Source organism: Anastrepha obliqua, chromosome 3 (assembly GCF_027943255.1).
Source record: "Anastrepha obliqua isolate idAnaObli1 chromosome 3, idAnaObli1_1.0, whole genome shotgun sequence".
NCBI classification, from domain to species: Eukaryota; Metazoa; Arthropoda; class Insecta; order Diptera; family Tephritidae; genus Anastrepha; species Anastrepha obliqua.
Genome location: NC_072894.1, coordinates 9314071 through 9333884, shown reverse-complemented (window position 1 = coordinate 9333884; position 19814 = coordinate 9314071). Strand labels below are relative to the sequence as shown.

At 38.4% G+C, this 19814-nt stretch overlaps 2 protein-coding genes across 3 annotated transcripts in view; both read left to right on the top strand.

The window, feature by feature from the left end:
• The window catches only part of LOC129240999 (purine nucleoside phosphorylase-like), a 31568-nt gene extending 26071 nt beyond the window's left edge, over positions 1-5497 (top strand). For both annotated transcript variants that reach the window (XM_054877109.1, XM_054877107.1), the window contains one exon: positions 3915-5497. In XM_054877109.1, coding sequence (XP_054733084.1) covers positions 3915-4788 — 874 coding nt within the window. In that variant the 3' untranslated portion in view covers positions 4789-5497. The remainder of the gene's footprint in view (positions 1-3914) is intronic.
• Positions 5498-13469: 7972 nt separating this feature from the next.
• Positions 13470-14726, top strand: LOC129242875 (purine nucleoside phosphorylase-like). Its single transcript, XM_054879771.1, has 2 exons — positions 13470-13629; positions 13690-14726. Exons 1-2 carry the CDS (start codon positions 13592-13594, stop codon positions 14570-14572), a joined length of 921 nt encoding a protein of 306 aa, XP_054735746.1. The 5' UTR covers positions 13470-13591; the 3' UTR covers positions 14573-14726.
• Positions 14727-19814: the final 5088 nt, after the last annotated feature.

The following is a 19814-nucleotide window of genomic DNA, read 5'->3' as shown; positions in this document are numbered from 1 at the left end:
CTTGTTTTCTTTTTTTTTGTTTTTTTTCTGATTTGTTTTTTTGCTTGTTTTTTTCTTGTTTCTTATCTTTTTTTCTTGTTTGTTTTCCTTTTTTTATTTATTTTTTGTTTTTTTTCTTTTTTATTTGTTTTCTGTTTTTTTTTTGTTGTTTTTTCTTTTGTCTTTTTTTCTTGTTTTTTTTCTTATTTGTTTCCTTTTCTGTATTTAACTCAGTAGCACACAAGTTTTTCTCATTTATAAAACCCTTTACCAAACGTTTCCACTTCATTAATTGTTTATTTAAAATGTATCCCGTCCTCCTTAGAAGATCTCCATTTATTGTATGTACATTAGGGCGGGCCAATCTTTTTTCGACATGCTGTCTAGCAGTTTCGAAACTCTACATTAAATTCTAAGCAAACAAGTCCGATAGAGCATAGCTCTTAAGTCAATTTCGAGGCCACCAAATTTTAAAAGAGGCCAACTTTAATGATAAAAGTCAACATGAAGAAGGGCCCGAGCGCCCTTTCTTAATTGTTGAATAACTCGAAAAGTATTTGTCGGATTCACTTCAAATTTTCACACAATATTTTTAAGATATTATACTTTAAGAAAATGCGAAAAGAAAAGTGAAATTTTTTGAATATTCTGAATACCAATAACCCCTTAAATTTTGTATAATTTCAAAAATAAATTTTTGACATTTTTTTCTAATAATTAATTTTAATATTTTTTAATTTAATATTTTAATATTTTTTAATTTTTAATTCTAATATTTTTTAAATTATAATTTTATTATTTTTTAATATATAACTTTAGTATTTTTTAATTTATAATTTTAATATTTTTTAATTTATAATTTGGTTTTGTTTACAATTAACACATTTTTTACAATAATTTTGGTTTTTTTACTAATAATATTAAATAATTAAATGAAATACTCATTTTTACTTTAAACAGTAGGTGCCTTTTTTTACTTATTATCTTCATGCCACAACTTTCTCCCAAATTTCTCATGAATTAAAGGTAGCTTCTTTTAAAAATTAGGTGGCTCGAAGTTTTTTCCCCTTTTTTCCTTCGAATTGTATGCACAGTTCGTATCTGCTAAGCAAAATGTCGAGAAAAATCGTGTCATATAAATTGACCCACCCTAATGTGCATATGTACTTAAGTTTACGTACTTGTTTTTACTGCCAGCTGCACTCTTAGTCTTTGTCTTCCATTAAACCAGTACTAATTAGTTTCTGAATATGTTTTATGAACCAAAAGTGCTTTTTTAATCACATTATTGGCGTATTTGCTAACATCCTGCTATTGCGTATCTATAATCTTTATGGTCCTCATGTGCTTGTTGTTTACTAATTCAAATGAATTTTATTTGGCCGAAATTGCTTCGGTACTTTTTATAATTTTTATGATTTTAGTGGTTTTTCGATAGTCGAAATTATGCTGATTTGCAAATTCTGAAAGATCTGCTGAAATGTAGTTTTATTTGCAAATTTCACAATCCTCCCTTAATCTTCCAAATCTACTACGCCCTCTTCAAAGTAATCGCTCCCTTCTTACGAAAATACACTTACAACCAATGTTTTCTGAAACTCTCGAATCAGTTTTTATTTCGGTTTCCGAAGCGAGCTGCAATTTTCGTTGAATCTCTTTTAAGTGCTCAAGACGGTATTCGCGGGGTGGTTTTTTTAGTTTGTTGCATGTCCAGAAGTCGCACAGAGTGAAGCTGAGTAAATAGGGTGACTGTGTTGCGAAAATCAAGAGTTGACTAGCCACAAGTGTGGCCTTTTTTTTGCGAATAGCCTCACGCAACTAGCAACTAGCAGCAAAGGACGCACGCACCCAGATAATGCATGAATGTATGGCGGCTGCCGCAGCCGAATGGTTGATGCGTGACTACCATCCGAAAATGCTTAGGTTCGAATATCCATGCACGAAACAGCAAAAATGATAAAAAAAGTGGTTTCTAATAGCGGTCGACCTTCGGAAGGCAATGCAAAAGTATGTAATTAGCTGCAACAGTATCGGCACCATATCTGGGGGGGAATAAGTTCGTAGCATTTTTGCCGAAGATTTGATCAATATGTTAATCAACTATATATTCGCCGTGGCTCTTTACAATCTCTTCCCACCTCTCGACCAGAAGCCGCCTTTGCTGGTGTTAACAAGTTGTTGAATCGAAGATAACGCTCTTCAAATGGTTTGACAGAGAGCGGAAGAGCGCAAAAGATGGTAATGGGTCGGTGCAGGGTCTGGAGAATATGGCGAGTGCTAAAGGACCTTCCATTCGAGCTCTTGGAGTGCGGCTTTGACGACTTGTGCAAGGAGTATGGTGAAGGAGTATGGTTTGACCATGTCGATCACGTCTGTTTAGTCGAATAGCCTCAATCACGCGGTGTAGCTGGGCAATGTAAAGCTCCTTGCTGACCTTGACATTCTTTTCGAGCATGTCCCAGTGCACCATGTCCACCATGTCCACCTCCCAGTCCCACCAAACATATATCATGACCTTCTTTAGATGAAGATCCGACTTGACTATCGGCTTCTATCGTATCTCCTGGAGCCACCCACTCCTTTCTTTGCTTCATATTGATGTATAGGCACCATTTTTCATCTCCTGTGATGGTTCGGTACAAAAAGCGCTGTTTATGATCGCGTGTTGCTCGATGGCGGGCAAGATGCTGAGAAGCAATTTGAAGGCGATTTTCTTAGTTTTTTTTTTTCATTGAGCTCGTGAGGACCCAGGCTCCTAATTTTTCGGTAAATTTTATGAAGGTGATTGGGAATCGTTTTCTGATCGCAGTTCATTTTTTCCCCCAATTCAACATTGGTTTGGCGACCATTCACCTTCAAAAGTGATTTGAGACATTATTCATCGAATTCAGAAGTTCTTCCGCTGCGGGACGTATCATCGACGTCAAAGTCGCCATTTTTGAATATTGCAAACCAATTCCGTGTTGCAGACTCGCCTATGAGAACTTCTCTATATACGTCGCAAATGTCCCGGGTTGCTTCGGCAGCTTTTTGACTTCGAAGAAAAGCAAAGAAGAGCAGATGTCGAAAATGTTGATTTTTGCCTTCTGGGTATTCCATTTCTAAGTCAAAAAACTGATAGAAAATTAAATAACTCAAAAATACAATTAACACAGTTTTGTAGAGCAGAAAGAGTTCCATCGAATTAATACTTACCCTTTGCCAAACAGCATACAAGTCGTTGTAAAGTAAAAGAAAATATAAAAACGCTATGAACTTATTCCCCAACCAATAGAATACCAAGTTGCAACATGGACATACCAAAAATTTGTTTTCATCAAAGACGTCACAGGGGCACTATTTGTTATTTGTTGAAATATTTTGATTTAAAATGTTAGATGACTCATCTTTAATTAACTCCAGAACACTTAGTGTGAAAATAGATAAAAACATATGGCACTGGCAGAGGCAGTGTGCATGTCTTCAACATATAAAGGAACTAATTGGAATGATAAGACTCTGTTTTCTTGTTGTTATGATGGAAAAAATATTGAAAACATCTTTTTTTTTACTTTTTTAGCGCGAACATTATTTTCGATAGCCAAATACGTAGATGGGTATGTAGAATATTGGAGTATTTTTTGTTGGCATAAAAATTTCGAATTTAGCGCCAAACAATTACTCGCTATTGAACGTCCAAAACAGTTGTGTTGTTAACCAATTACTTTTATGGCATTTATTTACGCGCATAAATTCATATTTTTATTGCATAGACAACTTTTTGAACCAGTACGAAAATGTTATACCATCAAAAGTTTACTCGTACCTCAGCGTGCATTACATCAAGGTTTTTTTGTTTTTGTCTACTCGTAATTTACTTTCATACGGATGCAAATTATCCGCTTAACATTTTACTTATCACACCACCTTCAACTTCTCCTTTTCTCTCATTTCAGCTATTCATACGAGCTCATCAAAGAGGTGGCGGATTTCTTTTTGGAACGCACCAGCATACGTCCCAAGGTCGGCATTATTTGCGGCTCGGGTCTAAACTCTTTAGCCGACCACATCACCAACACACAAGCCTTCGATTACAAAGATATACCACATTTCCCCGTCTCCACAGTGGAAGGTCATGTGGGACGCATGATTTTTGGCTATTTGGAAGGTATGCCTGTGGTGGCCATGCAGGGACGTTTCCACTATTACGAGGGCTATCCTTTGGCCAAATGCTCCATGCCTGTGCGCGTTATGAAATTGGTCGGTATACAGTATCTATTTGCCACAAATGCAGCGGGCGGTCTTAATCCCAAATACAAAGTTGGTGATATTGTGATCGTGCGCGATCACATCAATATTATGGGCTTTGCTGGCAATTCACCACTGCAAGGACCCAACGATCCGCGCTTCGGACCACGTTTCCCGCCCATGACCAACGCCTACGATCGTCATCTGGTGCGCAAGGCACGCAAAGTGGTGCGTGAGATGGGTATTGAAAATGATGTACATGAGGGCGTCTATACGTGTCTGGGTGGGCCCAACTACGAGACGGTAGCCGAATTGAAGATGTTACGCATTATGGGCGTCGATGCGGTTGGCATGTCGACTGTGCACGAAGTGATCACAGCCAGGCATTGCGATCTGACAGTATTCGCATTCAGTTTAATAACGAACAAGTGCGCGACCGATTATGATAGCAGTGAAGAGGATGCAAATCATGAGGAAGTCGTGATGGTGGGCAAATCACGTCAGTCCACTTGTGCGGAATTAATGTGCCGTATGATACGCGATCTCGCCGAGGAAACGTGTCTGAAAAATGGCAGAAAATGAACGAAGCAGATGAATGACGTCGGAGCAAGGATAATAGTGTATTAAGAAAAGGAGAAAGTGAGAGAGATAAAGAGCAAGAGAGCAAGAGATGAACTCTAACTGCATACGAGTATGTGTGTATGTCTGCAAGCACTGGTAACTCCTAAATATCATATTTGGACGTTAATCATAAGTAGTCTATTAGTTTAGTAGGTTTACGCTATATTTTTAGTTTTAATATATATTTCGGCGTTGTGTAGATATGTACATAGTGTACGAGTATGTGTGTATTCAAATATTTGCACTTAAACAAAACACGATTATATTTTTACATCTTTTACATCTCTGTTATATGTACGAGTATGTATGTATGCATTTACAGGAGAACGCTGCTACTTTTTAGTAGTGTATTTTGTTTTTATATTTAAGGGGGGCAGCTCCTCCAGACAACGAGTTTTTCAATAATTTATGAGTATTTATTATCTTAAAATAAATTACATATTAATACGAGTATTCATTCTTAAATGAATACACAAACATTTGAGTTTAATAAAAAGAAAATGGCGGCGCTACAGCTGCTCAAACGTGGATCCTTTAATTTGCGCCGTGGAATGTACAGCCTCTTGCAATCAGCCAGACAAAAATTTTTCATTAAAATAAGTTATTCCGCTTTGCACTTATCTATTTTTAAGAAAAGAAAAATAAAGAAAATTTTAAGTGAAAAAGAAAACCATTAAACTTGTTTCTATAAACAAACTGATTAAAACAACATTTTTAGTAATAATTAATATAAAATTTGAGGTCTATGCAAATGCCAATATGTTAAAGAATATTCCCGCAAAGTTTTAAGTTGTGTCAGAAAAACGGAACCGCGATTATTCATGAAGTATAAAAGATATATTTATATTTTTTTTTTACAAAACTACGAGTCGTAATTTCTCAAGCAAGTAGCCTTCATCGTTGTCGAGTATAGCCTGTCATCTTCTCGGCATGCTTTGAACCAGCTTTTCTGCGTAGCTCGTCGACAAAGAGGACTAGATTTAGCGAACTTAACGCACGAGTTGCTTTAAATCATGGACTGGCCTTCCGGCAAGATGCGTTTTCATAGTTCCCCACACATTTTCAATGGGGTTGGCATCTGGGAGCTGGGAAGGCCAGTTCATTACTGTGACACCATTTTCTTATTTTGTTGTTTCTCATTGTGTTTTCAAAGAGAGCAGTGGTTTTGATGATGTGGGACGGTAGGATACGTTCGCCTCTTTCAGTCGATGTTCGATGGTTTTGATACTCACATCTATTCACTTTTTCAGCAAGAACTGATCGAGCTTGGCGTAGTCTCAAAGAAAGGTCCCGCTTAAAAAGTTGGACGATCATTTTATTTTTATACACCCTATACCGCTGATTTCATATCACAACCAACTTTTTTGATTTTTTTCACTTTAATCACTTTTGCAGTCGCGGCGGAAGATAAGTTCGGCTCTTTCGAATGTGTGCATAAAAATTCCGCCTCGAAATGCTTCGCGTACTTCTCACTCATTTTGGTTTGGTTGCGTTTACGGGAATGTTTCGAACGACACTAACCAGAGTTAGCACTGAGTGGGACTATTACGCAGCAAAAAGCAGAACGAAATATATATATCTTGAAGTAACAAAAAAAAATCGGTTCTTTGAGAAGCGCACGGCCTAATTCTATTAACGAGCCTGTTAAGACTGTAGTGGTATTTAAGAGCCAGATCAATGAGTCTGGTAAATTTGCTTAGCACCAAAATGGCTGCACATGAAAAGTAATCATTAGAAGATCGCATGTTCCCTTTTTGCATTACGCGCGTTGCTGTTTATATTTGTGGCCTAACAATGGCGAAATGAGCATTGGTGGTTGGAAACGGTTTTTTTTTTTTTGTTTTTCCAATAGACTTTTGCATTCGTTTGAACCAATTTTCAAAGCACTTTATCCAGCCACGTTTCCAGTGCGTTCTTTTTGAAAATTCTATGAGATCCAAGGGGAACAGAACTCTTTTTACCACGCGAATATCAGTTAAAATTTTATTGATGCCCACAGATGCCTCAATCCTAAGGTATGTTGCGTAGTTGATTAGATGCGAAACTCTTTTTCTAGTGAGCGCCCTGTAAAAATGCGCATTTTTTATAACATTCGTCAATGATGGCAAACCGGGAGAAAACCTGGAATAGGTATTTTAAAAAAGAATTTGAAGAAAAAAATGGACATTTTCAGTTTCCACACCCACCATTGAGGTTAGTATTTAAGGCGCGGTTGCCCTTAAAAACTTATGTGTATAATAAAGACCTCGTATAATAAAACTAAGCACTTTTTAGTATAAAATACACAAATAAGCAAAAACTTCAAAAATTAATATTTAAAGGAAACTTTTCAAAATTGAAATACAAAAGCAAAGCGCATTCATTAGAGGTGGTGACACTAGACCAACAACAATAAGTCTATTCATGTAAAAATAATCCAGTAACTTGCCGATAACTTAGTTTCCGAGAACTCTCTCTCAAAGAGAAAAATTAAAAAAAAGTACATCAACGCTGTCAGATGAAGAACATTCCATTAGCATTTCGCAAATTGCAATTCGTATTAATTTTTACTTTGCGATCAGCTGTTTTTCTCACTTGCAAATTCTTACAAGTAAAAATTTAACCAGTAAAAACTTGCAACTTTCCCTCAAAATGAAATTTCATTTTGCTCTCTCACTTTCCCCTAATTTGCAAGTTTTTTGGGTACCTGAACACCTAAACGTAATAATTTGTAATGAACAGATCTAATGTTTTGTACGTTTGTTTGCTACCACCTTTCATTGGTTTTCGCGATTATCTCTCTTCTTCTCATTTGGCGCGATAACCGCTTACGCGATTTTGGCCGAGCTTAACAAAGCGCGCCAGTCATTTCTTTCTCGTGCTAACCGGCGCCAGTTGGACACACCAAGTGAAGCCAAGTCCTTCTCCACCTGATCTTTCCAACGCAGAGGAGGCCGCCCTCTTCCTCTGCTACCACCAGCTGGTACCGCATCGAATACTTTCAAAGCCGGAGCGTTTGTATCCATTCGGACGACATGACCCAGCCAACGAAGCCGCTGGATATTTATTCGCTGCGCTATGTCTATGGCGTCGTAAAGCTGATACAACTCACCATTCCATCGCCTGCAATATTCGTCGTTGCCAACTTGCAAAGGTCCAAAAATCTTGCGCAGAATCTTTCTCTCGAACACTCCAAGCGTCGCTTCATCGGATGTTGTCATCGTCCAAGCTTCTGCGCCATACGTTAGGACGGGCATGATGAGAGTCTTGTAGAGTGTTAGTTTTGTTCGTCGAGAGAGGACTTTACTGCTCAGTTGCCTACTTAGTCCAAAGTAGCACTTGTTGGCAAGAGAGATTCTACGTTGGATTTCAAGGCTGACATTGTTATCGGTGTTAATGCTGGTTCCTAAATACACGAAGTCCTTTACAACCTCAAAATTATAACTGTCAACAGTGACGTGGGTGCCGATACATGAGTGCGCCGAGTGTTTGTTTGAAGACAGGAGGTACTTCGTTTTGTCCTCGTTCACCACCAGACCCATTCGCTTTGCCTCTTTATCCAGTTTGGAGAAGGCAGAACTAACAGCGCGGTTGTTAAGGCCGATGATGTCAATATCATTGGCATACGCCAACAATTGTACGCTCTTATAAAATATTGTGCTTGAGCGATTAAGTTCTGCGGCTCGTACAATGCTCTCCAACATCAGGTTAAAGAAGTCACACGACAGCGAGTCACCCTGTCTGAAACCTCGTTTGGTATCAAACGGCTCGGAGAGGTCCTTCCCAATTCTGACGGCGCTGCTGGTGTTGAGCAACGTCATCTTACATAGCCGTATTAGTTTTGCGGGGATACCAAATTCAGACATCGCGGCATACAGGTAACTCCTTTCCGTACTGTCGAATGCAGCTTTGAAGTCGACGAAAAGATGGTGTGTGTCGATTCTCCTTTCATGGGTCTTTTCCAAGATTTGGCGTATTGAGAATATTTGGTCGATGGTGGACTTTCCAGGTCTGAAGCCACACTGATAAGGTCCAATCAGTTGATTGATGGTGGGTTTCAGCCTTTCACACAATACGCTCGCTAGAAACTTATAGACGATATTTAGAAGACTAATCCCGCGGTAATTGGTACAAATTGCAGGATCACCCTTCTTATGGATTGGGCAGAGCACACTTAAATTCCAATCGGCAGGCATGCTTTCATCCGAACATATTATGCATAGGAGCTGATGCATGCGCCTTACCAGCTCCTCGCCGCCATGTTTGAATAGCTCAGCCGGCAGTCCGTCGGCGCCCGCGGCTTTGTTGTTCTTTAGCCGCGTTATCGCTATTCTCACCTCGTCATGATCGGGTAGCGGAACGACAATTCCGTCGTCAACGATTGGGGTATCGGGATCTTCACTTTCTCGGTGACATGCGCAACTGTCACTGTTTAATAGGTTCGAGAAGTGTTCCCTCCATAATTTAAGATTGCTCTGTACGTCAGTCACCAGTTCGCCGTCTTTGTTCTTACAGGAAAACGCCCCGGTCTTGAAACCTTCTGTAAGCCGCCGAACTTTCTGGTAGAATTTTCGGGCGTTGTTCCTGTTGGCCAGCATCTCAAGCTCTTCGCACTCACGTGATTATCATATTAAGAAAATATCTGTCAGATTATAATAAAAAAAATTTATACGAACAATATTTCGGTTTTTTATTATCGTTTTAAGTTCTCAGGCTTTGAAAAAATCACCCAATAAATTGCAAAAAGGAGACCTTCTTCTTCATGTGTGATTCAGTGATTTTTTTAATTTTTTGAACTATTTTACTATTTTCACGTACCAAAATGTACCCGAGATGTAAATAAACGCCATGTTAGAGTTGCATTTTGGCTATTGTAAATTAGTCAATCAAATTTACTCAAGCGCAGTTGTATGGCAAAAGAGCCCATAGCCCCATGCAAAGTATGATTATTTAGAGCTTTGCTTTTAGAAATTTGCTTTTTCATCTGTTTGTCAGTACAGTTGCTCCACTTCTGTATACCAATTGGATGGTGCATTATATCAAAAAACTTGATTATCATTAAACCATTGGCATATGTAAGTATGTATGCCTTTTTCTTATTGTAGTGAGTATTATTTGCCCAATTGTGTTATTTGCAATTTTATGAATATTTTTCGTGGTGCTTAAGCAAAAATATTGTTAAGGGATTATTTAATTATTTAAACATAAATATGTACGACTAATATAATATACATACGAGTACATTTTTAAAATACATCCACTAATATTTGTATGTACGAATTTATTAGAAAGGGAAAACTGTTTTCGAGCAAATAAATTTTTATTACATAAACTAAAGTTCTATCAGCATTTTGATTATTTAAACAGCTTTTTGAATATTATTTTCACTCGTTTCTCTTCATTCCACTTCATTTAAACTATACATATTAGGCATAATTCAAAAATAAAAATACATGGGCTGAAAAGTACCGTGCCTAAGCACGTTTTTTTTCGGTAAAAATTTGCTTTATTCATCAAAGTAATTCCCATATAAAAAAACCCAGTTATTCCAGCACCGCTCTAATATTTCAATAGCACTTTTGTAGAACGATTTATCTTTTGCCTCAAAATATGCCCCAGTTTCAGCCAGTAACCTCTTCATACGAACCACCACCAATTTTTTTTTTTTTTTTTTTTTAATTCAGTTTCTACCACTTCTACCACGTTAGGTATAAAATCTACCACCAAATCCACCACCAAGGAGATCAGAATGCTGTGAAGAAAGGAAGGAAGAGGAGGTTCTACGTTACCAGAATTACCCGGGTTTTTCTCGACCAAGAGCTGCCGACCCAATAAACCAGCCGTATCTAGTGAACCGTATCTCAGGAGGGGATGTGTATTTGTTGAAGGCAACGGAACGATGCCTGATTTACGGTTGTATTAGCCTCTTTGTACTACTGATGAAATTCGTCAGGTTTTTAATATCCATGCCTGCTATATCAGCAGGCGTGGCAAAGAGATGAGCGCCAATATGTTTAAATCTTAGCCCCGCGAAAGCAGGTCAGTTAAGGATGAAGTGATGAGATGATTCCACCTCTTCCTCCATGCAACTGACGCAAAAATTACGCGAAGTAATTTCGAGTCTCGCAGCATCTATACCTCGCGGCCAATGTCCTGTAAGGGCACATACGAAATTCGAGAGCTGAGATTTTGTTAACCGCAGAAGATCTCTCGAGCGCATCCGATCCACTCGTGGCCTTGCCCAGCGCCCGTTGAGTTGACGCAAGGCCCACATCTCCAGGAGCAGACCGCAGGTAGTCAACGAGATGCCAATCCTCTCGATTCATAGTTCTTTTATAAATCGGAGAAAATACTATATATTTGAAATTTTACGAAATGTTGGAAGAAAATTATTGTACAATAATTTCAATGGGACTGGTAAAAGGTGTAGAAGTGGGGTTTATGTAGGAACTCAGTAACAATTTGCTGTTCGAGTTGCGCTATCTTTGCTTTGGACGTTCTCTGCCTATGCGGTTGAGTATTTTACTGCCTAAAAGTATGCTGCATTTGGCAAGAATTATGGCTGCTGATCTCTACACATTGCCTCTTTAGGGTGACACTAAATATTATATTAGGAATAGTTGATTTTAAATATTTTCCTATTTTTCCTACCTTTCTTATGACTCAATGTGAATGTCAATGCCAATATTGAGTTGATTTCATTATGTAGCCCTTCAAGTGATATTCTCTTCATAAATATTTTGATGGTGTAAAAAGCAGAATGATATAAAAATTAATAAATTATTGGGTTGGGGGATGAGTTCATAGCGTTTTTATATTTTCTTTTGTTTTACAACGATTTGTTTGCTGTTTAGCAAAGGGTAAGTCTTCACTCGAACTCTTTCTGCTCTACAAATCCATTTTAATTTTATTTTTGAGTTATTTAATTTTTTATTAGTTTTGAGGCTTAGAAATGGAATACCCGGGAGGCAAAAATCAACATTTTCGACAGCTATTCTTCCTTCCTTTACAACGGGGTCAAAAAGCTGCCGAAGCAGACCGGGTCATTTGCTACGTGTACGGAGAAGATGTCATAGGCGATTATACTGGACGGAAATAGTTTGAAAAGCTCAAAAATTACGACTTTGATGTCGGTGGCACGTCCCGCAGCGAAAGGCCTTCAATGAATTCGATGAAGAACGAAGGAGAACGGGCGCCAAACCAGTTATGAATTGGCGGAAAAAATGAACTGCGATCATAAAACGATCATTCTCCAACACCTTCTTTCAATGGGATTTACTGAAATATTGGAAGCCTGGGTGCCTCACGAGCTCAACGAAAAAAACAAAGAAAGCCGCAATCAAATTGCTTCTGAGCACCTCGCCAGCATCGAGCAACACGCGATCATAAACAGCGCTTTTTGTACCGAATTGTCACGAGAGATGAGAAATGGAAGCAAAGAAATGAGTGGGTAGCTTCAGGAGATACGATAAAAGCCGAGAGTCAAGCCGGGTCTTCATCCAAAAAAAATCATGATATGTGTTTGGTGGGACTGCGAGGGCATGGCGCACTGGGAAATGCTCGAAAAGAATGCCACGGTCAGCAAGGAGCTCTACATTGCCTAGCTACACCGCGTGAATTACGCTATTCGACTGAAAAGCCCTAATCGACATGGTCAAATAATACTCCTTCACGACAACGCCAGGTGCCATTTTGCACAAGTCGTCAAAGCCACACTCCAAGAGCTCGAATGGAAGGTCTTTCAACATCTGCCGTATTCTCCGGACCTTGCACCAACCGATTACCATCTTTTCTGCTCCCTGTCAAACCATATGAAGGACGTTACCTTTGATCCTGAAAACTGGCTCAACAACTTCTTTGACACCAGACCAGGTGATTTTTGGCGGAACGGCATCAAAAAATTGAACGATCGGCCAATAATGCCGCTGCTCGGAAAGACACACCAATCAGTCATACGCCTAGGATGCATTGACTTTGTATACCTCGGGTGGGGCTTTCGAGCCCTAAATACGGCGCTTTTATATGTTATCTGTCCACTCATCCGTCGAGTAGAAAATGGAACTTTTTGTCTAGGAAAATTGCCATCATTTTCCAGTTACTCCAAAGTCACTACTGAAAATTGATTGGTTGGTCATTATTTGCCTTCAATTTCTGAGTTAATTGAATATTTTGTGGCTTTCGTACAGAAATCTCCTCAGGCTGGTGCGGCTAATGCTGAGTTACTAAAATCTTGCGTTAGTGGATGTCCTTACGTTCATACCAGATTATCAACAACAACAATCGTATTCTCGTATAATAATGGGCTTATCTTAAAATGATGATCATCATTAATTGCTATAGCGCGGACCGCTGGACGCATAGTGCCAGCACAAATGATTTCCATCGGTTTCGGTTTTCAGCTTTTGCCTCAACCTGAGCCCATGTCAGGTTTTCCTCTATACAATCAAGGGCATCTTTGCATGTTGCTACATCGCCATGAGCCTTGGAAATATCTTGAAATAGCGCATGTGACTTTTTCCCACCAAAGGGTGATTTTTATAAACAGACCTTTTTTCTTGCTAACGGCCTTGGTCTATCTGCACTCTACCCTTCATGCCACTTTCGTCATGGATTCTACTTGTTCGTTATGGCACATTTGTATCCAAGCATTTGAAATCAATTTTTTCACTAAATTTCAGTAGCAAAATATTTCCGTTTCTTTTCGAAGCTTCTCTTCTCACTAAATATCAGTAATTATAAACTAAACTAAATTACCTGTGTACCATTCCTCCGTTTCCCATTCACAATGGCAATGTGCTCGGCAGCCAAAAGCGATGATGATACGTATGCAGGAAAAACAAAGAAATTATACAACAAGAATGTACATAAATTTTCTTCTTTTAGCATCACCTATGAACAGATCAAAAGTATGGCCGATGATCTCCTGTCGCGCATTCGAATCAAACCTATTATCGGTATTATTTGTGGTTCTGGTTTGGGTTCACTAACCGAAGCGATTACGAATGCCGAAAACATAGAATATAAGGATATACCGGGCTTTCCCGTATCCACGGTTGTCGGCCACGCTGGCCGCCTCGTCATCGGCATGCTGGAGGGTTTGCCGGTATTGGCCATGCAGGGACGCTTCCACTACTACGAAGGCTATCCATTGGTGAAGTGCTCGTTGCCGGTGCGCGTCATGAAGCTGATGGGTATTGAGTACTTAATGGTGACCAATGCTGCGGGTGGCATTAACCCCGGCTATAAGGTTGGGGACATTATGATCATACGCGATCACGTCAACTTTGTTGGCTTTTCGGGCAACTCGCCACTGCGCGGGCCGAACGATGAACGCTTGGGACCGCGTTTTCCGCCCATGACCGATGCCTATAATCCGGAGTTGGTAAATCGTGCCTTGGGCGTAGCGAAAGAGATGGGCATACAGGACGTGGTAAAAGTGGGCACATATTGTTTTCTCGGCGGCCCCACCTATGAGTCGATCGCCGAGTGTAAGCTGTTGCACACGGTGGGCGTGGATGCGGTGGGCATGTCAACTGCCCATGAGGTGGTTGTGGCTCAGCACTGCGGCCTGAAGGTGTTCGCATTCAGTCTTATCACGAACAAAGCATCGCTGGACTATGAAAAGAAGGAGTATGCCAATCATGCGGAGGTGGTTGCGGTGGGTAAAAGTCGGGAGAGCACTTGTCGTGAACTGATGTGCCGCATGATCAAGTCCATTGCAGCGGAGAAAGGTGCGGCTCGTGGCGCCTCGTGCGGTTGTGTGTGAGAAAGGAGGTATGGAAAGCAAGTGGATTGAATAAAAAAATTTAATGTTTCACCAGTGTAACTAATTTTGATCAAATAACAGCGGAATTGAAAAAAAATGCAACATATTGACTGATTTTCCAAATATAATATACGAAATAGACTACTTTCACGAATGTCGATTTTTTCTTTAAAAGCAAGGCAAAGGATAAAGCAAATGTGGGTACCGGATGCCACTATTAGTCCGGGAGCCAGGGGTCATTTTGACCTCATCATTTCATGCCGACTGATTTTAATACTGAAGCCAGACGCCATCCAATGGATGACGAAACCAACCGTCAGCTGGTCCAGTAGCGGTGGGTACGTGCGTGGGAAGCAAGAAGGTTCGTACATCTCGGCGGCGCGCGGAATTTTCAATGCTTCGGCTGATGGTCTTCCCACCGCTATAAAGGCAGCTGACCATCATTAATATATTTTCATGTGTCATAAGAAAATACTGATGGAATGGTTGCATTTTTCAAAAGAAAATTTTAATTTTATTTGCTTGATAAATATTTTGTATGAATATAGAGAAGGAGGTAAATGGAATCGCAATGGAATTGATCAAGTTACGAGGGGTGCCTTTTATATGTCGGGATTTGGCAACCCTGGTGTCCTGGTGAAGAATGATCCGTCTTTGGCGACTGGTTTTCCTAATTTCTTGGAAGACAACTGGCAAACAAATGGTTGTGTACCACTCAGAATTTACTGTTCTGCGTTGTTCTAGTGGTACGGTTGCGACATGTCCAGTTTTTCCGAAAAAACAGGCGACCGTTTGCTTGGAAGTGGTTCGTGCGCGAACAACTTTTGTTGGATTTGGCTCATCTTGAAACACCCATACAGTCGACGGCTGGTTACTTTCGGGCTCTTACGCGTAAATCCATGATTCATCACCTGTCACGATGTCATAGACGTGTTTCGAAGCGCCGCGATCGTATTTTTTGAGCATTTCCTTCGACCAATCGACAAGAGCCTTTTTTTGAGCGATTGACAAATTGTGTGGGATCCAACGCGAACAAATTTTTTTGACAGTCAAATGTTTATGCAATATTGAATGTGTGCTGGTCCCACTAATGCCTAAGATTGTCTCAATCTCACGATAGGTCACATGACGATCTTGCAATATCAGTTCACGCACAGCATCAATGGTTTTCGGAACAACAACTGATTTTGGACGACCTTCACGAAGATCGTCTTGGAGTGAACTACGACCACGATTGAATTCACCATACCATCGATAAACACTGGTCCGTGATGGAGCTTCATCGCCAAAAAATGAATTAAGTTCATCCATGCAATGTTGCTGAGTTAATCCACGTCGAAAGTTGTAAAAAATAATCGCACGAAAATGTTCACGATTTAATTCCATTTTTGGACAGAGATGAATCTTTTAAGTTACTGTAAACAACACAAATAGCGCTGGTATTTCAAAACGTTCTGAGTACGTAAAAGCCAAAAAATGTCAAACTTTGCGATACAGCTGTCAGTTGTCAGATTGCAACACCAGGGTTGCCAAATCCCGACATATAAAAGGAACCCCTACATCAAATACAGCCAGCCATTAAAAGCCTCTATCAAGTGAACCGGATACGAACAAAGAAGCACCGCAAATTTGCTTATAAGTAAATATAAAATTCCATCATTTTTTTTAAGAAACTCATCAACTTTATTCAAGTGTAATAAGCAATGCCGGGTGGGGCCACAAATCGAGTTTTGCCTTTGAACGCAATAACAGTTAATTATAACAAGAATTTAAGCAAACTGAATATACCATATGAATGTATGTATGTATGCATGTATGTATGTATAATTTAACTTAAATCTTTTAACATAAAATATAATAAAATAAAATAATTAAAATAATTTGAACTAAAATTCGGGACGTATTAAAAAATACATTTACAGAACATAAAAAACTAATACGTACATACGGAAAACACGCACACACGTGTAGAAAATAAGGTAAGAGCACATACATATACGCGAACGATATTGGCAATATTAAAATCAGGGTTAGTAAATAAACGAGTGCAATTTATTTCGTCAACATTGGTGGAGATAAAACAATTTTTTTTTTGGTTTTTGTTTTTTTTTTTTTTTGCAATAATGTAAGCTGTACAAATAAGCAATTAAAAATATGTATCTAATTAAAATATGCACAATCGAATATGGTGGGTATGCAGTGGGTGAGAGGATGACTAAAAATATGTGCACGCGTTTATGTAAGTTTGTATACATACAAATAAATAATAGAAATGCTAAGTTGCTATGAAAAATCATTAAGGGTGGTGGCCAGAGGTCTAGAAATTTCAAAAAATCTATTTCTTGTTTTTTCGATATTTCGAAAGTACCGTTTCTTAAGAATATACTGTGAAATTCTCATGCGGAAATTCCCATTAAGTAGGCAGCGAGCGGTTTTTGTTGTTGTAGTAGCATACACATTCCCCATACTTACATACAGGGAATGCTGCTGGAGTGACAGTCCTTGGCCGGATATAAAGCCGGGTCGTTTCGGTAACGTTGAACCGACTGTCGTGGAAACGAAGCGGTCACGCGCGCTCCTGTATCTCAAGCTTTAAGGGGTTACATACGTCCAGAAATTTCAAAAAATCGATTTTTTTTTTAAGATTATTATTTTTTATAGTTTTAGGCGTATTCCTGTGGAAGTGGATTGTAAAAAATTCCCAATAGATACAAAGTTATGGTAGAAAATGTAACTGCCCGACGACAGTTTGATGCGCACAGGTAGCTGCACTTGAAAGTTTAAACTCATTTTTCTCGAAACACTACTTTTTTCGGCACGGTCTGCTTGATAACTCATACAGTTTTTAGTATTTTTAGATGCGGTTTTTGTTTTTAAATATTCGAAAGTGTTTTCTCTATAGCTCGTCTTGCCGGATTTTTGATATTTTTATTAAAAAATTTTATAAACATAATTAAAGTGTGACATTTATGACGTAAAACACATACATTTTTTTTAAATGCTTTAACCCTTTCGGACCTATTGGGACACATACGTCCCAGCAAAAGTTTTCTTATAAGTAAAGTCTAAATTTTCCATTAAAACGCATTGAAAACTGTCCCGTCTGGTACAGTGAGGTCCGGTAACGGTTTTGTGTTTTTTTATGCTAAAATAGTAAACAGACGCCGCTCAGTTTGCTGCTAAACGTGACTGTGCTTGAATCAATTTCTATTTTCTTGTGAATATTCGATTTTTTCAGTGAAAATAAGTGTAAAAAATAGTAGGTTTTACTAAAACTAAGTTCGAATTGAATCACCGTAATTGGGTTAATTAATGTAGCATTATTTCAGTTTCTAAGTCTTATTTCAATTATTTTTATTTATGGGATCTATGTGTCCCGTTAGGTTTATTTATTAGTATAACTATGTCCCGTTTAGAGCTTGTCGACATTCGCTAACCTTTCGAAATTTTTATCATATTTAATCATAAACCTGTTTTGATTTAGAAAAACTTTGAAATATGTCGAGAAAATTAAATGAAAAGGATATATTGGCCCAGCTAATGGAGTGTGACGAATCTGGTGACCTTGGTGACGTCAGACGGCAGTGACGATAATTACGAGCCCTCTGAAGAGGAAAGCTTCTTATCAGAAAAATCTAGCGAAGATAATGATGTCCATTGTGAATTCATGGATTTTACATTCAGAGCTACGTCGTCAAAAGATGCCGTTGATTGATTTTATAGTAATTTTGGCAGAAGAGCTGATTGCCGAAGGTCAGAAAACGACCGCCAATATTCGCAGTGGAAGGTCTGGTTACATTTCCAAAAAGAAAAAGACTTATAGAAAGTCCGCTACTCATCTGCCAATCGAAGGAAGCACAAGACGACGATGCGCGGGTTGTCGCCTCAAAAATGTTGAAAGGCGTACTAAAACAACATGTGAAGAATGTGAAGTTGCACTACGCAAGAATTGTTTCGCTCCTTATCATAAGCATTGATTGCTATAATATCTGAATGCAATATAATTTCACTTAACTTTTGTTCAAAATGAAATATATGGTAATTGCACTTAAGGGGGGGGGGGCTGGTTTATGAGGTCTAAAAATTGCATCTCTGCGATTTTTGTTTTTTTTTAAGGAAAAAATTAATTTACCACTGCAAAGTTTTTTCTATCTTTTAATGAACATTTAGAAAGTATAAAAAATTTTTGTACTGGTTAAGGGGGTCTTCTGGTCTCGAGGCCCTGAAATGAAGGGTTTTTTTGGGGATTGATTGTGACAAATTCTGTGAATATTTAAAAAAAAATTTTTTTTTATTCTAAAGGTACATGTCTTGGCTTTTAAAAAATGGTTTTGACTTTGAAAAAAATTAACACCCGCGACCTTGAAATGGCGCTGAAGACGTCCACCTCCAAACGAAAAAATTTTTTTTTGCTCATTTTTTGAACTTTAAAAGGTTATAAAAATGGAATGAAAAAAAATTTCAAAAATCGTACACGGGGAAACTTAGCGGTAAGTTTTCCGAACCTTTTAAGACCAAAACCATTGAAATCGGAGTATAACTACTATGAAAAGTGTGACCAAAATGCTTAAAAAACACGATTTTCGGGGAAACGCGTTTAAAGATAAAGTTTATGATAAAACGGCCGGAGGAGGGTACACTTCGGTGCCCAGAAAAATGTGAAAAAATGCGATTTTCAAAAAATCCTTTCTGTGGCATATTCTCGCATACACATACAACAAAATTATGCAAAAAAAAAAATCGATTTTTTTTTTCGCTGGAGACCAGAAGACCCCCTTAAAATAAGTTGAAAAAAATGTTTAACATAGAAATTAGTAGAGCGCTGCAACTCTGGAGTTTCCAACTGGCGTACAAGATACAGCTCGTAATTATTATCTAAAGCAAAAAATTCAAATGGATTTCTAATTATCATGATTTTTTATTCTAGATGAACTAAGAAAACTGAGAGAAATTCCAAAATTTCAACTTTTGGCCTTCTCTTTTTGCTTTTCTATAAAAAAAATTCACTTCAACTTGGTATAAAAATCTTGAAAAATTTTTTTTTTATCTATTTTGTTAGTTCAAATAGAAGAGAATTTAATACTGAAGGGAACAAGCTATGATTCATTTCAAAAGGTTCATTAGTTTTTTTTCATTCATGTACGCCAATTTAAAGAAATCATAAAAATGAAAAGTCGAGAAAAGAAGATAAAGTTTGTACTATATCTGTCCGGTCACAGGGGTGTACTTCCTTTTCAGATTT

Coding starts and splice junctions, on each gene's coding strand:
- LOC129242875 (XM_054879771.1), top strand. CDS start 13,592: ATGGCAATGTGCTCGGCAGCCAAAAGCGATGATGATAC. Junction 13,630..13,689: donor GCCAAAAGCGATGATGATAC/GTATGCAGGAAA, acceptor TTCTTCTTTTAG/CATCACCTATGAACAGATCA.